Below are 20151 nucleotides of genomic sequence, written 5' to 3'. Positions count from 1 at the left end.
ATACAAGATAAGAGACGGCTCAGTGAATATGTTTCTACCTCCCTCCTCAGTAGTGGCGTAACTATAAGGGATGCGTAACATAGTTGATGCATTCGGCCTCTAGCATCTAAAAGCCCTATTAGGGCATAAGGGCATCATAAAGTGGGGTCCCAAGTGGGACAAGCAGTGGTTCTTGCTCTTGCAGACCCGGTCTGCACATGTATAGCCATTCATTTGAATGTTAACATGCAATACAAAATTTTCCCTGTAATGGTTGCTGCTGGGCAAATGAGCAGCTAACGAGTTTGCCGAGGGTCTTGGAAGTCTGATGTCCGCTCTCATATTAAAGGGAAATTCTGTGATAAGACAATCTCATTTGCTTCTGCCTTCTGCTAATGAAAAGCAATTATGGCCAATGACAGATGGAATGATAGAAATGTATGGGGAAGAGCGATCGGAGTAAGGAGCGCCCTTCCCCATACATTGCTCGATGATCGTTGATCGGCATTGATCTCGTAGATCGGCCCTCGACGGGCCGTGTAATAGGATCCTTACCTTCTTGTATTTGTGTGGGAAAGTACACCTTTCTATGATGTTCTGCACGGCTCCTCGTGTCACACTTCCCAGTCTGTCTTCTAGCTGTAACAGTTCCTGTAATCAGAGAAACAGAACAAATAAGTCGATGTTGCTTTAGCGACACCAGGATCATAGGCATTAAAGTCCAAGGAGAGAAAACGGTGGGAGAATATACTAAACCAAATTACTTGATTCCTCCCATGCACAAATTGAACTTAAAGGAAAACTAAATTTGTCAAATGCCCTAAAAAAAACTCTAATAATCTGCAAGGAATTCTACACTTATTATCCTCCTCTCCTTCGATCCTATTCTGTTTTATATTACAATCAAAACTGGGAGAAATATATAAAGAATTCTTATATATGTGTTCTGGGAGATTAGCCATTTTCACCTCCTCCTTCTCAAAATCCTTTGTCTAAGGCCTCATGCACACGACCGTATTTTTTCCCACCCGTAAATACTGGCGTAAATACGGGTCCGGTGTCACACGTATTCCACCCGTATTTACGGGCACGTTTTTGGCGGCAAAATAGCACTGCACTAATCGGCAGCCCCTTCTCTCTATCAGTGCAGGATAGAGAGAAGGGACAGCCCTTTCTGTAATAAAAGTTAAAGAAATTCATACTTACCCGGCCGTTTTCTTGGTGACGCGTCCCTCTCTTCACATCCAGCCCGACATCCCTGGATGACGCGGCAGTCCATGTGACCGCTGCGCCTGTGATTGACCTGTGATTGGCTGCAGCGGTCACATGGGCTGAAACGTCATCCAGGACGTCGGGCCGGATGTAGAGAGGGACGCGTCACCAAGGCAACGGCCAGGAGACCGGACTGGAGGAAGCAGGAAGTTCTCGGTAAGTATGAACGTCTTTTATTTTTATTTTTTTACAGGTTTATTCTGATCGGTAGTCACTGTCCAGGGTGCTGAAAGAGTTACTGCCGATCAGTTAACTCTTTCAGCTCCCTGGACAGTGACTATTTACTGACGTCGCTTAGCAACGCTGCCGTAATGACGGGTGCACACATGTAGCCACCCGTCATTACGAGAGCTCCATAGACTTCTATGGACTGTCCGTGCCGTTATTACGGCCTGAAATAGGACATGTTCTATCTTTTTCAACGGCACGGGCACCTTCCTGTGAGAAAACGGGAAGGTACCCGTGGCCAATTGAAGTTTATTCGCCCGTTATTACGGGTCGTATTTACGACCCGTAATAACGGGAGTTTTTACGGTCGTGTGCATGAGGCCTAACTGTGAGGCAACTGGCTGCAGCAGGAGCTCTCCCCCACCACTACTGTTCCTGCAATACGAGGTCATAAATGTTAAGCCCCACCCCTCAGTCATTTGCCTGGTGAATTTGGGAAGAATGTTGAGGAAATTAAGACCTTATCGCTCAGCCAGATCTCTACAAGACTGTTAAAATCCTGCAGACTGTCAGACGTGGTGGACACGTGTATCTCCTGTTTATTGTTATCATTCAGTTCTAGGTTTAGTGTTCCTTTAAATCATTCCTTACTTTCTTTACACTTGTAATTGGCAATAAACAATATATAACAAGTGTGAAGGATTTTTTTTACCCAATTTTCAAGCACAATTGACTTATGGTGCAATAATTAACAACTTCATTAGTTTAAAAAAATAAAAGTTAACAAAAGTTGCAAGAATTTACAAATGTTTGAGTGGCCTGAATACAGGATAAATAGAAAAAGACTATATGTAAATCTTGCTTTAGAGGAATAAACATCATGTGGGTTTACGGCCAAGTAGTTAAGGGTTTAAGGATGGATTCACAAATTTGTTGCATATTTTAATGCACATTTTTTAGACAAAGCCAAAAGCTGTACCAAAATCTGCAACACATATGTGATGTGTGAATCCAGCCTTACAGTTCCTGGTATTTAAATGATAACCTATCCTGAAATAATTTGTGCTGCTGTTTTAACAATGACATATTATGAAACAAGTACAATAAGCAGATATGAGACAAAGAACATAAAAGAATACATACAATGTCTCCCCTCCTCCAATTAAAACTTTTGCAAGTACTGTCACTAGCAGTATTATCATGTATGGGCATACAGACCATAAATACTGCCCTTCAGATTCAATGGGGCCTGTGGAGAGGGGGAAGCCCAGCTCATATTGGCCACATCCATCTTCCTAATGGGCAGATTGAACTTTAACCAGGTTTCACTTCTCCACAGGCAGCACAAAGTTAGCAGACAAGAGATGAAACAATCCATATTTGTTGGAGCCCAGGAGCTTTAAGTTACACCTCATGTCAAGATCTCTGCTTGCTGTCGGAATGTGGCCCTTCATTATTTACTTTCATGGTCATTTGATGGTCACACAGGTACATGGCTCGTTACAGAAACAAGCCTCATTTAGAAATAAACATTGGAGGTTTTTATTAAATTACAGCAAGCAGAGATCTTAAAAGCTGAGAAAAATGTATACAGAAAGTATATGGGAAAATTGTATAACTTTTTATCATACAAATGAAAATTGCTGAAATTTGTATTATGCCTGACTCATTCAGCTAGTGAAGTCATTGTCATTATTGCTGGGCTTTGTCCATTTGTTCACTAATGTTTAACAGTGGCTGGATGTCTCTGTAGATTGACACAAATGATATTAATAGGCCGGTGCAGACTTTAATTGCTGAAAGAAACATCTATATTATCATCATCAGTGTGCAACTCATGACTTGTCAAAGAGGCTGGACTGCAGCCAAAAAGAAATAAGGGGAAGCCTCCATGACCGATATAGGAGGGAGGTGGTTAATACTTTAGTTCATGTAGGGGTCAGTGCACAGAATGGCAGGAGGAGCTAGGGGAGGGAGGAGTTAGGGGTTGGGTATAGCGTTCTTCCTTGAGCGGGTAGCAGCGGGAAGAACAACAAGAAATAACAGCTCCCACCGTCCCACCCTTATATTGTTTGCTCTATCGGGTCTTTTTGTTGTGTGTGTTTTGTTTTTGTTTGGACATTGCGCGGTCAGAGTTGGCTAGCGCTAGTAAAGGTGTATTTGGTATAAGTGTTAATTTGTGTTTTTCATTTTAGGTGTCATGGTAGCTGGCGGGGGGAGTCCTTGAGGTTGGTCAGTACGAACTGGTGGGGGGGTAGCATCGGGGGTATGCGTCCCCCAGAAAGGTATAATATTTGGAAGCCTTCATAGGGTGTTATCATTTTGAAGTGGTATTCTGGTTGGAGCCATCTGCAGAGGTGATCGGTGCCTCCGAGCTGGTTTACGGCTGGAGGTAAATAGGTGGTGGTGGTTGCAGATGGCTAACTCAAGGTAAACCTGAAAAAATAACTTCAAGGACTTCCCCTGGCGTACTTTATGTTATTTTATTACTGACCCATGTTGGGTCATGTGAATTATAGAAGGAATTCTTTGGGAGTATTCCTTGTGTTTATCCGAATGTTTCAGATTAAATAGCATTTTCTAAATGTTGTAAATCAATAAACGGCTGCTGTGGCCATTTCACATCCAACCTCGTTTGTCACGTGTCTTTCTTGGGTTGGGGGGATGGAAAGAAAGGTAAGAAGGTTCAATATCACACGACTCTACTTAAGCAGGTCATGTTAAAGGCCAAATGAATCAGCACTAAGAAGGATGACAATATATAAAAATATCTCAGCAGCAGTAAAGCAATTATCAGCTGTCCATATCTGGGTTTCCCATCTTATCAGTGGCTTGTTCAAATACTATGCTGTAAAGTGTGAGCCTCTGTAGGTCCTCATAACAACCAATCAGATATATTCTTTATGTTCTTACCTAATAGAAAGCTGGATTCTGATTGCTTGCTATGAGGACTTAGGGTACTCTTACATGGCCCGACATTGGCAATGTAAACGAGCGTTGATTAATGAGACAGCTCGTTGATCGTCGCTCGTTTGCTCCTTTCACGAGGAGCCAGCATGGGGACGAGCGCTCGTTACCCCGATCGCTCGTCCTCATACATTTCTATCATGTCGGCAGCCCGTCCCTCTGTTTACATAGGGAGATGTGCTGCCCACGATAATATTTTTGCCATTTAAATGATACAAGCAGCTGATGAACGAGCGGTTGATTGTTTATCGGCTGATATTTGCCCTGTTTACACAGATCAATTATCGGGAACGAGCATTCAGTGAACCTCGTTTGCCAGATAATTGGCCGGTGTAAAAGGGCCCTTATGTCCATATGATAGCACTGAGCTGCCAATATAATGATCAGATCACAAGTTGGATCTAAACCCAGGCTCCATCCATTCCAGAGGGGTAACCTGAATCTCCTAGGCCAAATGCAAATAAGGACCCCCATCTACCATGTGACATTTATCATACTGGTGTCTTCTTCTGTGGCAGAGGAAGCACCCCGGTCGTGGTGTGACCCCCTATAGCTATGCCCCTGTTTGGACGTCATACATGGGATTCCTGACATTATCCAGAGCTGAGATCCAAAAACAGTGAGCAGATATGTAAGAGGGGTGAACATGGCTGGGATAAGGGATTGTAGTCTGTAACCTGTATTCTGCTGTACTATGTGTATACTGTTAGTTTATTATTACTGTTATCTGTCTGGTTATATTTGTAGAAGGAATATTTTTACTAATGAGTAATTTGACAGATTGTACTGAGCATGCCCAGAAAGCCCAGCATAGCAGACTGAGGAGAGTTCTAGAAAGCAAGAGGAGCAGAAGGAGGAGCATTGTCTGGGAGGAGCAGGAGGCGGAGCTCTGTGCTGGAGGAGCAGAAGGAGGAGCGCTGTCCATGAGGAGCAGACAAGAGAGTGAAGGAGAGAGATTGCAGAGAGACTCATGAGAGGAGAGTGTAAAGAGAGACCACAGAGAGACCCCTGAATGGAAATTCTGGAAAGAGAGCAGCATTTAGAGAAAACTGTGGAGACTGAGACAGCTACAGGAGTGTGGCAGAGACTGCTGGGACTGTCCTCACGGATGTGGCAGGTGGGAGCGGAGGAGAAGCCGGTGACTGGGACATGTGGATATTTGCAGAGACTGATATTGTGTCACTGTATAACCCACAGATACTCATTTCATTTCTGAAGTAAAGTTGTGTAAAATCTGCCACCTGTCTGGTTCCTGTGCTCATATATTGCACTGGATGTGCCACCCTTACAGATACATTTGGATGGCCATTTTTTCAGGGAAAATGTATGGCCAGCTACAGCTTTACCCGACACTAACAGCTGATGCCGTGGATCTAAACCTGCAGTGAATAAAACTATAGAACCTCTTCAACGCAATCTGTGCATTAAAAGTAAAAAACGTAAAATGTATAAGCACTGGAAACCTGATCAAATCTATATGAAATGTAAAAATCCATATATGAGAGTAAACATAAAGCAGATATCTATGTACCGTGTCATAATGGGCAGAGACGTAGCACAATATATCACATACATTACATTATTAACTGACAATCCAGGAGCACGATGTCCCCACCGATCTGATGGTTATTATTGAAAGATACTCAAAATTGAAAAATGTTCTCATTTTCTCCAGTAAGCCTTACTCCGCCAGAAGTGATGAGATTGGTTTCATTACACAGAATAGATGTCCGGAAGATTTAACTTTTCATTATAAAGGTCGTGAGAAAGTTAACGCTGTGATACTTAGCACATAGGGGTCATAGTTTCTGAAATAGAGTGAAACACCCAAATGATTCGCTCAGATTCTTCATCTATACATGGAGAACCCTATTCTATATACAAAGAACCCAGTATATATGCTCAGAGCCTTCATCAGTACATGGAGATCCCTAATCTATATACAAAGATCCCAGTCTATACGCAGAGAACCCTAGTCTATATATAGAGATCCAAGTCTATATTCTGGGAGCCCTCATCTGTACATAGAGACCTCTAATCTATATACAAAGATCACAGTCTATACGCAGAAAACCCTCGCCTGTACCCAGAGAACCCTAATCTATATAAAAAGCCCTTGTCTATACACAAAGACCCCTAAAAGACCAGGAGCTTCAAGTTACGCCTTTGATCCCAATCTACGAACAGTAACCTCTTATGCCTACACTGGGAACTACTCAACGGTATACAGACACTCATCACTTCTATATAGAAACCCCACGTCTGTACTTTGATAATTCTGATCTGTCCTGATATCCTTAATCTAGACTTCCTCTCGCCTATACTCAGAGACCTCTCACCTATACTTAGTGAAACCTTATATATTATAAGGGAAAAATAGCTGCTTCCTTATTTTCCAGTAGCCTATAGTTACCCTTTCCCTACCTGCTAGTTCTCTGTAAATGTTCAGAAACCTACTCAGTCAAAAGGGGGAAGAGGGGGATGCAGCAGGAACTCACTTAGAGTTTTAGTGAAATAACATAAAAAGGAGAGGGAAGGGGAACAAATCTGATTGGTCAGGTCACACAGCACAGCTCTGACATCACTTGAGGAAAAGCCTACCCTTAAAGCAAGGAGAGAGGAAATGAATAGACTGGACCGGACACAGCGACTTTCACACATACAATTGGACTATCTCTTACATAGGATGGACTAAATTCTAGAATTTTTTTAGTTGAATGTCAGATTATCCTGAACACATTCATTTATAGCTGGAAGCTACTCACTTCATAGCTTTCCCTCACAGCAGACGTATGCCGCGCTGGACTGAGACCATGGAGGGCAAGGAGATGAAGCTGCGGATAAGGGTAATTTCTGATTTCATGGACAACCTTTTAAAACAGACAGACAAGAGAAACAGTTAATTCATAAAGAACTGTTGCATCCAGCCTGACTATGAATGTCGAGCAAATACCATCCACATTACTTCAGAGTTGAAGGGCCTTAATAATATTGTCCCCAGGAGCCCCATATTCCTGTAGGTCAGGTTCTCTTTCTAAGCCAAAAAATATAAATTTGCAGCAGAAGAAGCAAGGACTATTCAACAAAGAGCGGTGTCAAGCCAAGAAGAAGACTTATTCTAAATGTAAGAATTTCGAACAGCCATCAACCATGCTGGTTGCTTTACTGTACCTAGAGATCAGCCTTATACATAGATGAAAGAACATACTAGAATGTTAGGAACTTTCCCCAATCACATTGTGTTAACATCTGTGAGATTGTGTACAGAAAGAAAAATAACCATGAAGACCTTTTGGCTTCATCAAAGGATCTTTAAACTTTTCAGGGCCTATTAAGTCCTTAAAGAAGTTGTCTCAATAAGACAACCCCAGTCCATATGCTCTCTGCTAGCTCTAGTGGACCCGTCTCCTCCATGTTTTACATGGCTACCCATTTATTTGGTTGGTCACCATGTAATCCCACATGCAGGGGAAAATTTATGACCAGATATAGCTTACCCCAGCATGGGATTTGGAAGCTGCACCCAAGGTGGGCAGTGGATTGCTAGGCTGATTTAATTTGAAAAAGGGGTTGTCTTTATAAAACAACCCGCTTAAGCTGTCTATAGGTTAATGCCTTTCAGGAGACTGCATAAGGCCGAGGATTTTTCTGAAACCCCTTCCCCATCTAGTAAAGACCCAATTGCCTCATTATATGTATAACTATCATTGCTGTAATAGAATTCATACAGGGTTTGTGTGAGGTTTTTGGCAGCGGTTGAACAGTGGGCTGTTACTTATGCAACACCTAACGTGAAAAAGAAGAGCTGTAGTGTAAATCATGGGCCAGACACAAAGGCAGGAAAGAAACAGCCTGAGTCTTTGCAATACTGAGAAATGAGGCTGGAAGTGCCATTATGATTCTAGCAGACTTTAATGAACACTAGGTAAGCACTGCCCATAGAGTAAGGAGCAATTTTTAATTTATTATAAATACCCGCCCTTTCAGTTTAACTTTATCAACCTTTGTTTCTGGGCTGATATTGTCAGGGGAACTGCTCAACAAATGCTCGATTTCCTTGCAACACACTGAAGCATTGCAAGCCACTGTTCCAAATCTTTCGGGATCCTTTTGATTTTTATGGACACTGGGAGTCCTCCATCATATAGAAACCAACTGCCTGCTGTGGCTGATGTCTGTGTTGGCATTGGCCACAATAGAAAACAACAATAGGAAGCCAGGTAACCAGGAGAAACGTTAAAAACTCAAGATATGAAAATGTAAAAGTGCAAGGATGTAGTCGGAAGAACATAGATGTAGAACACAAAGAAAAATGCTCAAACTATGGAAGGAAGAGTTGATGAGCCATAGGCTTAAAGGGGTAGTCCAGTTTAGAAAACCTGTATTCAAATACCTTATTATAGAATTTTGAGTAAATAGATGTATTAACCATAGCTGAGAAGGTTTACAGAGATTGATTTTAATGGGAACAATGTAATGCTTCCTTTTCCCTGTGGAGGCGCCGCAGGGGAATTAAACAGCTTACAGCACAGCTTCCAGATCATCACAAGGGGTCTCATCAGTCTATTTAACTCATTGTTGAGGGACTCTTCTCAAAAAAGGAATTGTCGAAAGTGAACAATACCTTTAAGCAATCCATTGCTATGCCTGACTTATAATGTGATGACATCATACAATCATATCAACACTCAAAATGACCTCATAAAACCACATCTAGTCACGTACTCATCACATCAACATGCATACACAGCACAAACAACTGCTGATAGACAGTTCTATAGATGGTTATTGCTTAAAATGTCTTTGGGTGTTTTTAATTAAAGCAGATTTTACACGTCTATTCATTAAATTACATCAATAATAGACTGAGTCTGCGGATGTGATTCCTTGCCGTCAGACCCTCAGTTGCCAAGGCGAAATGTGAGTGAGACCATTGATTCTGCATTCCAAGGAGCAGGCGGAATTTCTCCTGCTTGTGGTTTGATAGACATCTCAGCTTGAAGCAATTAAAATAAGAAACTGGAAATTCGTTGTCTCATCCTGTTCCCTGTCAGATCTCCATATTAAGTGAATAGTAATGAATAGTAATAGTTGTACATGCTCGTTGCCGGCCCTCTACGAGCTATAATATGACTAGGTGTCATGGGTAGGTAGACTTTACATTTTCTTGATTCGACTCTGGATGTTTAAGCTGAGTATGAAAGAAGCTATTACCAATAGAGATGCTGAACCACTTATATTGAAAGTAATCCAGGAAAATGAGGGCTCGTGAAGAGCTCTGACATTAAGCATAAAGGACGGCTCTGCGGGGGCAAAGTAACTAGAATTTACTCCATCTCCTCTTGTGGAGACCTTGCTAGCTTGTAAATACAGAATAACTTGAAATCTCGAACATGTCACTAGCGGCAGATTTTAACCTAAAAAAATATGTAGCATCAAATATTTGCCTTATAGACCTTCACACTGTGATACATGTTTCAATATGACACAGGTTCCCTAATGGGCAGTCGAAGAATATGACCCAGTTGCAGGGGCGTAGATAGGGGGGGCAGGCGGTGCTAGAATGCATTATACTGTGTGATGGCAGCTATAGGGCATTATACTGTGTTGCTATGTGTGCCGCATCAGTTGTCCCTCTTTGTGATACTTGAAAGTTTGGAGGTATGGAGGAATCCCTGGTCAAAGTGTTGCCGACGCTCTTCCCAAGGAGTTCACTCCTGCAGAAGCCTCTGACATCACTATCCGTATATGGACAGTGACATCAGAGGCTCCTCTATGGAGAACCAATGGCGCTATGTGCAGGGAGGAGGGGGTGTAGTGCTATTTACAGAAGGGTGTGTGTGGCAATATTTACAGGTGCGTGTGTAGCACTATCTACAAGGGGAGTGTGTGTGTGTCACTATCTGCAAAGGGGCTTTGTGGCACTATCTACAAGGGGGGTGTGTGTGGCACTGTTTACAAGGGTGGGATGTGGCACTATCTATGCGGGGGGGGGGGGGGGTTGGTACTATCTACAGTGGGGCTGTGTGGCACTATTTACAAGGGGGGTGTCTAGAGGGCACTGTGGCGCTATCTACAGGGGGGATGTGTGGCACTATCTACAGGGGGGCTGAATTTTACTATTTACAGGGGGCTGTGTGGCACTATCTACAGGGGGCTGTGTGGCACTATATACAGGGGGAAGTCACTATCTATAGAGGGCACTATCTACAGTGGGCTGTGTGGTACTATTTAAAGGTGGGCTGTGTGGCACTATTTACAAGGGGGGGGTGACTAGAGGGCACTGTGCCGCTATCTACAGGAGGGCTGTGTGGTACTATCTACAGGGGTGCTGTGTGGCACTATCTACAGGGGGGGCTGTGTTTTACTATTTACAGGGGGCTATGTGGCACTAGCTACAGGGGACTGTGTGGCACTATCTACAAGGGGGTGTGGCGCTATCTACAGGGAGATGTGTGGCACTATACAAAGGGGGCTGTGTGGCACTATCTACAGGGGGAGGTGACTATCTATAAAGGGCACTATCTACAGGGGGACTGTGTGGTACTATCTACAGGGGGGCTATGTGGCACTATTTACAAGGGGGGTGGTGACTAGAGGGAACTGTGGTGCTATCTACAGGAGGGCTATGTAGTACTATCTACAGGGTGGCTGTGTGGTGCAATCTACAAGAGAAGGCTGTTCATTGTGTCACCATATTTTCTCATTAGCCTCAGTTATACAATCTGAGTGGGGGCTGTGTTTTACTATTTTTCAGGGGGCTGTGTGGCACTATCTACAAGGGGGATGGTGTGGCGCTATCTACAAGAGGAGGCTGTTCATTATGTCACCATATATTCTCATTAGCCTCAGTTGTACAATCTGTTAGTCCGGCACTGACCTCTTTATTTATTTTCTTTTAATTTATTGTTATAGTAACTCCCTTATATAACTATGTTGCTTGTAAAATGTAAAAAATTACATCTCATTGATTGGTAGAGAATCAAACATAGCAAGGGGGAAGGAGATGTCGGGAAAGAGGTTCGGGGGAGTGGGGGCGCCAAACTGAATCTTTGCCCCGTGTGCTGGAGAACCTAGCTATGCCTCTGCCCGGTTGAACCAACTCAAGCTGATTGTGGACTTTCATAATGTGGCTTTGGACTGTCTTTTTATTTTTTTTAAGTCACAGGAACGTTACATTATTGTCTCGCTCACCATTCAGGATGATTGATGTGTGACTGAGTAAACATGTCATTCTTGCTTCTTCTGATTGGTTGAAAGAAATGTGTCTTTCCTTAAGGAGTACCTATCTGCTCCATAGATATTTCAGCTTTACTAAATACTTGACTCCTTAAAAAATAACAATGCTGGAGCATATTTACTTAGAATTTTGCATTGGACCATTCCTCTGTTATTTCTCCGGAAATATGGGTGCTACTATTCTTCTTGTTAAAAGGATGTGTCCCTAAATAGTCTAAGACTGTCAGCACTGATTGGCTAGTGTCAGAGTGTACATGGACACACACCAGTGACAAGTGGAATGGTAACACCCAGTTGTCAATTTATATATAAATTTCCAGGAGGAATTACAGAGGAGAAGCACGACACAGAGTTCTAAGAAAATTTTTATTTTATGAGGAATACAAGTATTCACAAAAACGGACATGTCAGGAGTGCTGACAGGTCCTCTTTATTAACTAATGTGCATTTTGCGTTATTATTTGGAGGATCATGGCGGGGCTGCCTAGTTGATAGGGATGCACCAACTAACATCTCTTTGCTCTTTGTTCTTTATTACTTGGCTATTACGGACCACCAGGTAATTATAATAATAGAAGAGGGTATAAAAGATACAAGGATATCCAGAGTACACATATCCTAAGCATGGACTTCCTAGGATATGGGGGTCTGTATATGAACAGTAAGCCATTTTGGCAAGGATCACACAAAGATATGTATTCGAGACAGCACAGTTGCCAATGATTGCCAACATGACTTTTTCCCTGGCATCCCTGCTTCACGCAATATGATCCCTCATTTCCTTATACTCTGTTAGGACATATGTAAGACCAAATGCACAAATACATAACAGTCAACATTACAGAACATAAAGCAAAGGCAAACTAGGCTAAACCCAGGTCCACCAATCTTCCTCAATCATCCTGAACCCTGCCAAGATCTGAAAATTGTATGCATTCAGGATCATCCCATCAAAATTAGGCACATCAAACAAAAAACAGTAATGGAGATACTCTACATTGTACAATATGTTTTGTGGCTGGCAGGAAGCTACTACTGTTGCAGATATGGAAACCCTGGTTAGATTTGCAGCAATTTCTAATGCATTGTCACAACATGAAATTTCTCAACTTGTTAACCTTGCAACACATTGCCATCACCCCTGGCTGCTGTAAATGGTGCCCTTAGAGGTTTCCATATATCCATTAAATGGTAAGTGACCATGGCCTCTTCTCTATCAAGGACAGGGAATTGTATCCCCTTATTGTTGGGATTAGTGGGGATCCCAGTGGCTAGACCATCACACTTTTACGATGTCTGATCGATGTCATAGAAACTAGTTGGTGGAAACACCCATTAAAAGTGCCTTCAAATGTTGCGTTTAACTTCAGTTGTGAAAGGACACACAATAGAAAACCATAAGAAAGGTACAATGCACACCAATTTTTTTCTTCGTTATCCAAAGAAAGATTTTTAATATTTGTAATTATGCCAGTTTAGGTGCGACGTTTTGGTCATCTCTGACCTTCATCAGGCCGATGTAATATCCTGGGTCCTCCGTAATGGCACTTAGTGTATGGCGGCTCTGATGAAGGTCAGAGACATGACCGAAACATCGCACTTATACTGGCATAATTACTAATATTAAAAATCTGACTTTGGATAACGAAGAAAAATAATTGGTGTGCATTGTACCTTTCTTATACTACACGGGTTGGGCACCCATACGAAACCTAGTGCGGCCTGAACACCTTAAAAAAAAAAACAATAGAAAACCAAAGACTAGGGACAAAAATAGTCAACTGAAGGTATGTTAGGACTTACAGATCCACAAGAAAACGTAAGCAAATAAAACGAGTAGAGATCTTTTAACACATATAAAATACAACCAGAAGTCTTCTCACCATTTGTGTCAGAGATGTTGTCCTTGGGAAGTGGTGTAGACGAGGACTGGTTAAGTAATGCTGATAGTGCTGTGGGACGGATCTGACTTGGAACTGAGGATGTGTCAAACTGGCATCCACACTGAGGTCCCTGGAAATAGTAAAAGTTGGACAAAATTAATTGCTTCATGAAGTTTAATGGGTCTAGACATGACAAAAGTGACTGCTAACAAGGACACATAAATGATGGGGTTATACAAAAAAGTGGAAGATAAATACCCTTGATTTAGGGGGTCTTGCAATCAGAGCCAAACCAACTAATCAACCAACCAACCAACCAACCAACCAACCAACCAACCAACCAACCAACCAACCATCCAACCAACCAACCAACCAACCAACCTGTATAAAGCAGACCGTTTACCTATGATAAACTTCAGAAAAGACCTGGTATTTGGAGGAAGATGGCATCTTCCTGAACTAATGGTTGTACAGATCACCAAGATATAGACGTTTGGTGTGGATGTCTCTAGAGCTTTAAATAGTCACCTCTGCCGTGCATGATAAAAGAACTATCACATGTAGATACTAGAGATGAACAAACCGATTCCAAACTAATCGAATTCGGTCCAGATATCCCAAAAGTTTCAGATGCGGCGAAATCCAAAACTTTTGGGGTTCGCACTGACAAACCGGCAAAATAGCAGCTGCAGGCTGCCATTTTACAGATTAAAGAAAGAAGGGAGAAGAGGGGATAAAAAAAATTATCTGGCGGCCTTCTGAAATGACATTGTTTTGTCCCACGTTATCGCTGCAGTCAATCACAGGCTGCAGTGGACACATTGGTCAAAACTATGTCATCTCAGGACGACGCCAGAGATACGTCGATATGGGAGACCAGGGAAGGAGAGTATGGTATTTTTTTTAGTTTAGGGCTGGAATCACAAGTGCCCCGATTGCCTTGTTTGACTCTCTGATGTCTTCTAGGATTGTATCCAACTTGTATACAGTGCTAAGAGACATCAGAGATTTAGACAAGGCGATGATCGGAGCACTTGCGATTTGTGACTAAGGGCCTGTTCACATCAGCGTTGGCTTTCCGTTCCGGGGTTCCGTCGGAGATTTCCGTTGGGTGAACCCCCGCAACGGAAAGTCAAACTGAAACCACAGCTCCCGTTTGCATCACCATTGATATCAATGGTGACGGAAACATTGCTAATGGTTTCCGTTTGTTTCCGCTCCGGCAGGTTTCTGTTTTAATGACAGAATCAATAGCGCAGTCGACTGCGCTATTGATTCTGTCGGAAGAATGAAAACCTACCGGAGCGGAAACAAACGGAAGCCATTAGCAATGTTTCCGTCATCATTGATATCAATGGTGATGCAAACGGGAGCTGTGGTTTCAGTTTCACTTTCCGTTGCGGGGGTTCACCCGACGGAAACCTCCAACGGAACCCCGGAACGGAAAGCCAACGCTGATGTGAACAGGCCCTAATTCATTTGGACTGAATCAAATTGGACAGTCAATTCAATAGAATCGGTCCCAACACAAAACAAATATAAGCGGGAAACTCGCTTATCACTAGTAGATACCCCTAAATTCCAGTGAACTATGGTGGATTACTGAAAACATGCATGCACCCCTGGATAAAGACTCTTTTTTTCCTCTTTTGCCCTTAGCCAACATTTGCCAGCTCTACACAAAATGTTTGGTATCTCACTAGGAATCATTAAATGTTTCCTCCAAAACTATGGAGTTGTATAGAGATCATATCACCCAATGTTCTGGAAAGCTGATTGTTAATAAACCGCTGTGAGACTATTACTATAGCATACAGTGAAAAGAATAGAGAACAGCTGGTGCCAGTAAATCATCTTTGAAGCGCAAGCTACATCTGTTTTATATCAGAACCGGTGAGATCGCACAGTAGTGAAGAGCTACCTTTACCTTCAAAGACCCCACAACTCTCGCCCGTATGTTTGCGTTGTGACAAGGTGTGACGGTTCAGACAATTAGTGGAATAAACCCCACGCCTTTACAATAAATGAACAGATTTTCTCTGAATTGAAGCCATCACAAGGCTGCAGATCCCCTGATAATGAATGCAAGCTGAATAATTGACGCCTTCTGTGTAACTGAGCTGACCCCTTAGGTCATCTTAGTTTTGGAGTCCTTACACATAATACCCAAAATTCTCTATCTGTACTAATTTATTACAATAGCAGTTCCCTCTCATTTATATACTCCTTTACATAGAAGACGCCAATTTTCAGATGTATTTTGGTTAATAAGAAATTTAGAAAAGTAGTAAGAGTTAGAATGGGTTCTACACTTTCCAAAAATGGTGCCCTGTAGGCAGAAATCAGGACTGGGTGTCATCCACATACTGATCGGACATCTTGTAGAAAAGGGTTTGGTGGATCAGCAGTGAAGACCTATGAGGGCACATTTTGAATATCTCATCTAGGATGTGGTCTTTTACACCATAGGAGCTTCTGTCCATAGGAGAGCACTTTCTCTCCACAAGCCCTGAGATTGGTATGGGGAGACAGAATCGTAATGGGATTACATCTTGTTAAATTGCTGCCTTTGGGGCAGCTTTTTAGGGAAGTACTGAACTGTTTTGATTTGTGCTGTAGGGGGCTCCCAGAAAAAAGGGGAGCCACCATAAAAGTCTGTTTGCAAAGTTGGTAATATTACATCCACCAGTTCAGTGGCCTTCTGTATGTATACTTAAAGGTTTGTCCGGTTTCAAATTATATATATTTTTTTTTACAAGAGTCACTTAAAAATAAGATCACGAAATTAAGCGCATGGAAGACCTTACATCTCAGTTGACCAACAGACCTGACAGCTTCTCCAAGACATGGTTCCATTGGATTGTCTATCATGACTCCCCAGAAAATCGGACTATCATGGCCAGCTGAAATTTTAGACATTTTAGCCATTTTTGAATTGTATTCTGGATCATGTACCTATGTGTTCCCCCCTCCTCCACTCCGCCCCCCCCTTTTTTTTTTTCTTTTTTTTTTCTCCCCTGTCTTTATCCCTCCTCTGTCCCTAATGCAGCATACAGGATTTTGTAAGCTGTTTGATGCAATATCTTGGGCCTGTGTGCCCTTGTCCCTTCCCCCCTTTTTTCTTTTTTGTTTCCTTGCTTGATATGTAACTTGTTTGAAAAAGCATATAAATAAAGAATTTACAAAAAAAATAAAAATAAGATCACAGGGTGTCCAGCTGCTGTGACCCCTAGTGATCAACTGTGATCTGCAGGGGAAACTGAAAGCAAGTGTTCAATTTCCCTGCAGCACCACCGCCGTGGAAAAGAAGCATTACACAGTGCAATTGAAATCAATGTGTTAAGTTCTCCAGAAAAACTCTTTATAGCTGCTCATTGCTCCGACTAATTGAAGGAAAACCCAAAATAAACTCCTAATAGAGTATTTGAAAATGGAGTTTCCTAACCAGAAAATCCCTTTAATAAACAGTAGTCTATGTTAGTAACTGGTTCTCCATAAACATGTGTTCAACATCAGTTTCAAATTCTTTATGTCTTATATGATTGGTGTGACACAATGGGCACTTACCAGTCAGTACCTTCAGCCAAGTACCTGGGCCCCAAAGGCTGAGACATTTGTACTTGTTGGTTGAAGTCAAAGCTTGGGCGTAAACGGTGTGGATGCACAGATATTTGCTCCTGAGTCCGCCTGTCGTACCATACAGAGAGGTATGGAAGATATAAATTTATATAGGTAACATCACTGTGGTATTCTACAATTAGTAGATGTCTTTCTTATGGTTTTAATGTCAATGTCATTTTTTAAACATTTAAACATTTAACATCACAAATTGAAAATAAATAGTAAGTCTGCCTATAGCAGGCTGCCCGGGAGAGCAAGTAGCTAATGAGGAAGACCACCAGAAGACCTATGACAAATCTGAAGGAGTTTAAATCTTTTGTGCCTGAGATCAAGAGACTGTGCATTGAACAACTATTGTCGTGGGTCGTCCACCAGTCATAGCTTTATGGGAGAGTGGCAAAGATAATTCCAATGTTGAAAAACTCATGAAATTTTGGCTTCAAATTGCCAAACAACAAGGTTCTAAGGTCTAATATGAGCAAAAGTAAACTACACCACCAAAACATACCATCTCCACCTTAAAGAATGGTGGTGGCAACATCATGACGCGAGAACACCTCCCTGCAGTGTGCTCTAGAATACTTGTGAAGGTATAGTTTAATAATGACATGATTATACAGGTAGATCACTTGTTGGAGATTCGGCATTTATATGATTATCAATTAAATTTTGTCAATTGATTGAGTACCTTAGGGGGCAAACAATTTTTCACTTGGGTGATATGGTTTTTGTGTAATGTTGTTCCTTAGATATACGCAGTAATAATTCTAAATATAATCACTCAGGTTTTTCTTGTCTAATATTACATTTTATTTAAGGATCAGAAACTGGACCTTGTGCTAAATATGCAAGAACAGGTGCCATATGGTGCTGTATCGTGGTAACCGAGTGCCAAATGACTACTTATACCCACTACATCTGTCCACAGGTATTATTGATAACTAAACAAATGAGTGATTGGACTCACCTGGGGTGCGTGACTAGCCTGCGGTGCTGAGCCTCCAGGAGCTGTTGCTGGAGAAGGTATTGCTGGTGTAGGGCCTGAGGTAGGAAGGAAGGTCCTGCCATCTCCTGAAACTGTAGACCAGTCAGAGATGGCAGGGGCTGGTGCAGTGGTCCATTATGCTGGTGAGCAGTAGCCATGTGAGAGGTCATTCCTTGCTGTGGCTGAACCTGGTGAGGATGGATAGGAAAGTCGGGGAGCTGAGGTTGAGGGCTCAGATGAAAATGGCGGCAGGAGGTAGCATGGCCATGCTGGGAACGCTGAAATGGGGCACCTGAAAAACAAGAACACAGGGGCATTCAATTATGAAATAAGTCTGACCAACTTGACCTTCAGTGGATCAATAAGTACCAAGATTAGGAAACATTCTTTCAGTGTAAACTCTGGGCAGCATTAAACTATACCTACAATTATAGAAAACATTTGACGTGTCATATAGAACTTATCAGCAGGAGCAGATTATAGTTGGGCAAAAAAGGGCACATACCTGATTCGGGCTCTATATAGTGGTATTATATAAGCACTATATGGCTACAGTATATAGACAATGTATAAAATGTATTTGTGAACTATATGTGCAGTTATTTAGTTCTTGTAAGGCATTGTTACTGTATTTAGGAGCAGTGTGGTGATATTATAGCACATTATATGGCGGTACTATTTTTTTATTTTTTTTCAGGGCTGTTGTTGTGATTGTTAAATCTTGGTAATACATTACAAAATTGTACAGTCATTTTTTTTAACCTTTTTCCAATAGCCATTCCCCAGAGCTATTCTCCCTTTCCCTTCTTCCTTAGAAGTGCAAGGGACCCTCATATACAATGCTTTCTCTGCGGATTCGACAGTTTGCCCTCGACGCGGCCCTGTTTGGCAGACCAAAGACAATTATTAGTCCGTACTTTGGACATTGTATTAACAAAGTGGTGCAGCAAGATTGCCCTAGTATGGTATCCACTGGATTGGCATGATGATGGACCATCATTTCTAATAAGCATTTCAAAACAGGGATTCTCGTAAGTTGAAAAATGAAGGCTTAAATATTAAATTGGTGGGATTCCCATTCTTTCTGCTGCATAGAAGACGGTAATTTATATAGAGCAATCAGAAATTAATACATTTTCTTTACAAACCATCTAACTACACGAAAGAGTGGAATTTTTACAAACACTTCTGCAATATCATGACAGAGGACAGTCCTGAAAAACTGGGGCACACTGCAGCATAATCATAGCCCCAAGCAAGTATATCCACTGTGGCCAACATACAGTATCAGCACGGAGAGACAATTTGTGAATGTTACTTGAAACCATTTTCTATAGGGAATCCTGTATTTCACTGTATATGTTATGACCCGTAGAAACATTTCAATATCCAAAGTATTTTTGTAGCTGCATAAAAGACAACATAATGCAGTAAATATGATGGGAACACTAATAGCAACACCGCAGAAGAAATGCTAGCACTGGCTTCCAGTATCCGTAGTTTCAGTTGCTGCACATCTCGTATCTTCACAGCATAGACAATTGCCTTCAGATGACCCCAAAGATAAAAGTCTAAGGGGGTCAGATCGGGAGGCATTTCTTGGTGTTGCTATCAGTGTGTGAAGAGTGGGAGAAGAGTGTTGCATTGACAATCCAACACAATGGGCAGCACTTTGAACACATTTTATAAGTGGTCAGAAACTTGTAAATAACTCATGAAAGAATAAAGTAACATTAAAACCAAGCACACCATTGTTTTTCTTGTGAAATTCTCGATAATTTTGATGTGTCACATGACCCTCTTCCCATTGGAAAAACTAAAGTTGGATACAAAATGTCCGACTTCAAAATGGCCGCCATGGTCAATACCCAGCTTGAAAAGTTTCCCCCCTCCCATATACTAATGTGCCACAAACAGGAAGTTAATATCACCAACCATTCCCATTTTATTTAGGTGAATCCATATAAATGGCCCACCCTGTACATTCCAGTCCCCCGTCACGCTGATTCTGAGATTTTCATAAGATTTTTATAGCGC

The 20151-nt window shown here is 41.9% G+C and overlaps 1 protein-coding gene across 3 annotated transcripts in view; it reads right to left on the bottom strand.

Moving 5' to 3' along the window:
• ARK2C (arkadia (RNF111) C-terminal like ring finger ubiquitin ligase 2C) overlaps nucleotides 1–20151 on the bottom strand; it is a 113036-nt gene that overhangs the window by 11057 nt on the left and 81828 nt on the right. For 2 of the 3 annotated variants that reach the window (XM_075840622.1, XM_075840626.1), the window contains exons 2-6: nucleotides 18097–18406; nucleotides 17076–17195; nucleotides 13509–13638; nucleotides 7152–7256; nucleotides 535–630 (exon numbers count right to left, since the gene is read on the bottom strand). In XM_075840622.1, the coding sequence (XP_075696737.1) occupies nucleotides 535–630; nucleotides 7152–7256; nucleotides 13509–13638; nucleotides 17076–17195; nucleotides 18097–18406 (761 nt within the window). The remainder of the gene's footprint in view (nucleotides 1–534; nucleotides 631–7151; nucleotides 7257–13508; nucleotides 13639–17075; nucleotides 17196–18096; nucleotides 18407–20151) is intronic. The other variant, XM_075840633.1, reaches the window with a different exon arrangement.

This window comes from Rhinoderma darwinii, chromosome 1 (genome assembly GCF_050947455.1).
Source record: "Rhinoderma darwinii isolate aRhiDar2 chromosome 1, aRhiDar2.hap1, whole genome shotgun sequence".
NCBI lineage: Eukaryota > Metazoa > Chordata > Amphibia > Anura > Rhinodermatidae > Rhinoderma > Rhinoderma darwinii.
This window is presented reverse-complemented; position numbering and strand designations above follow the sequence as displayed.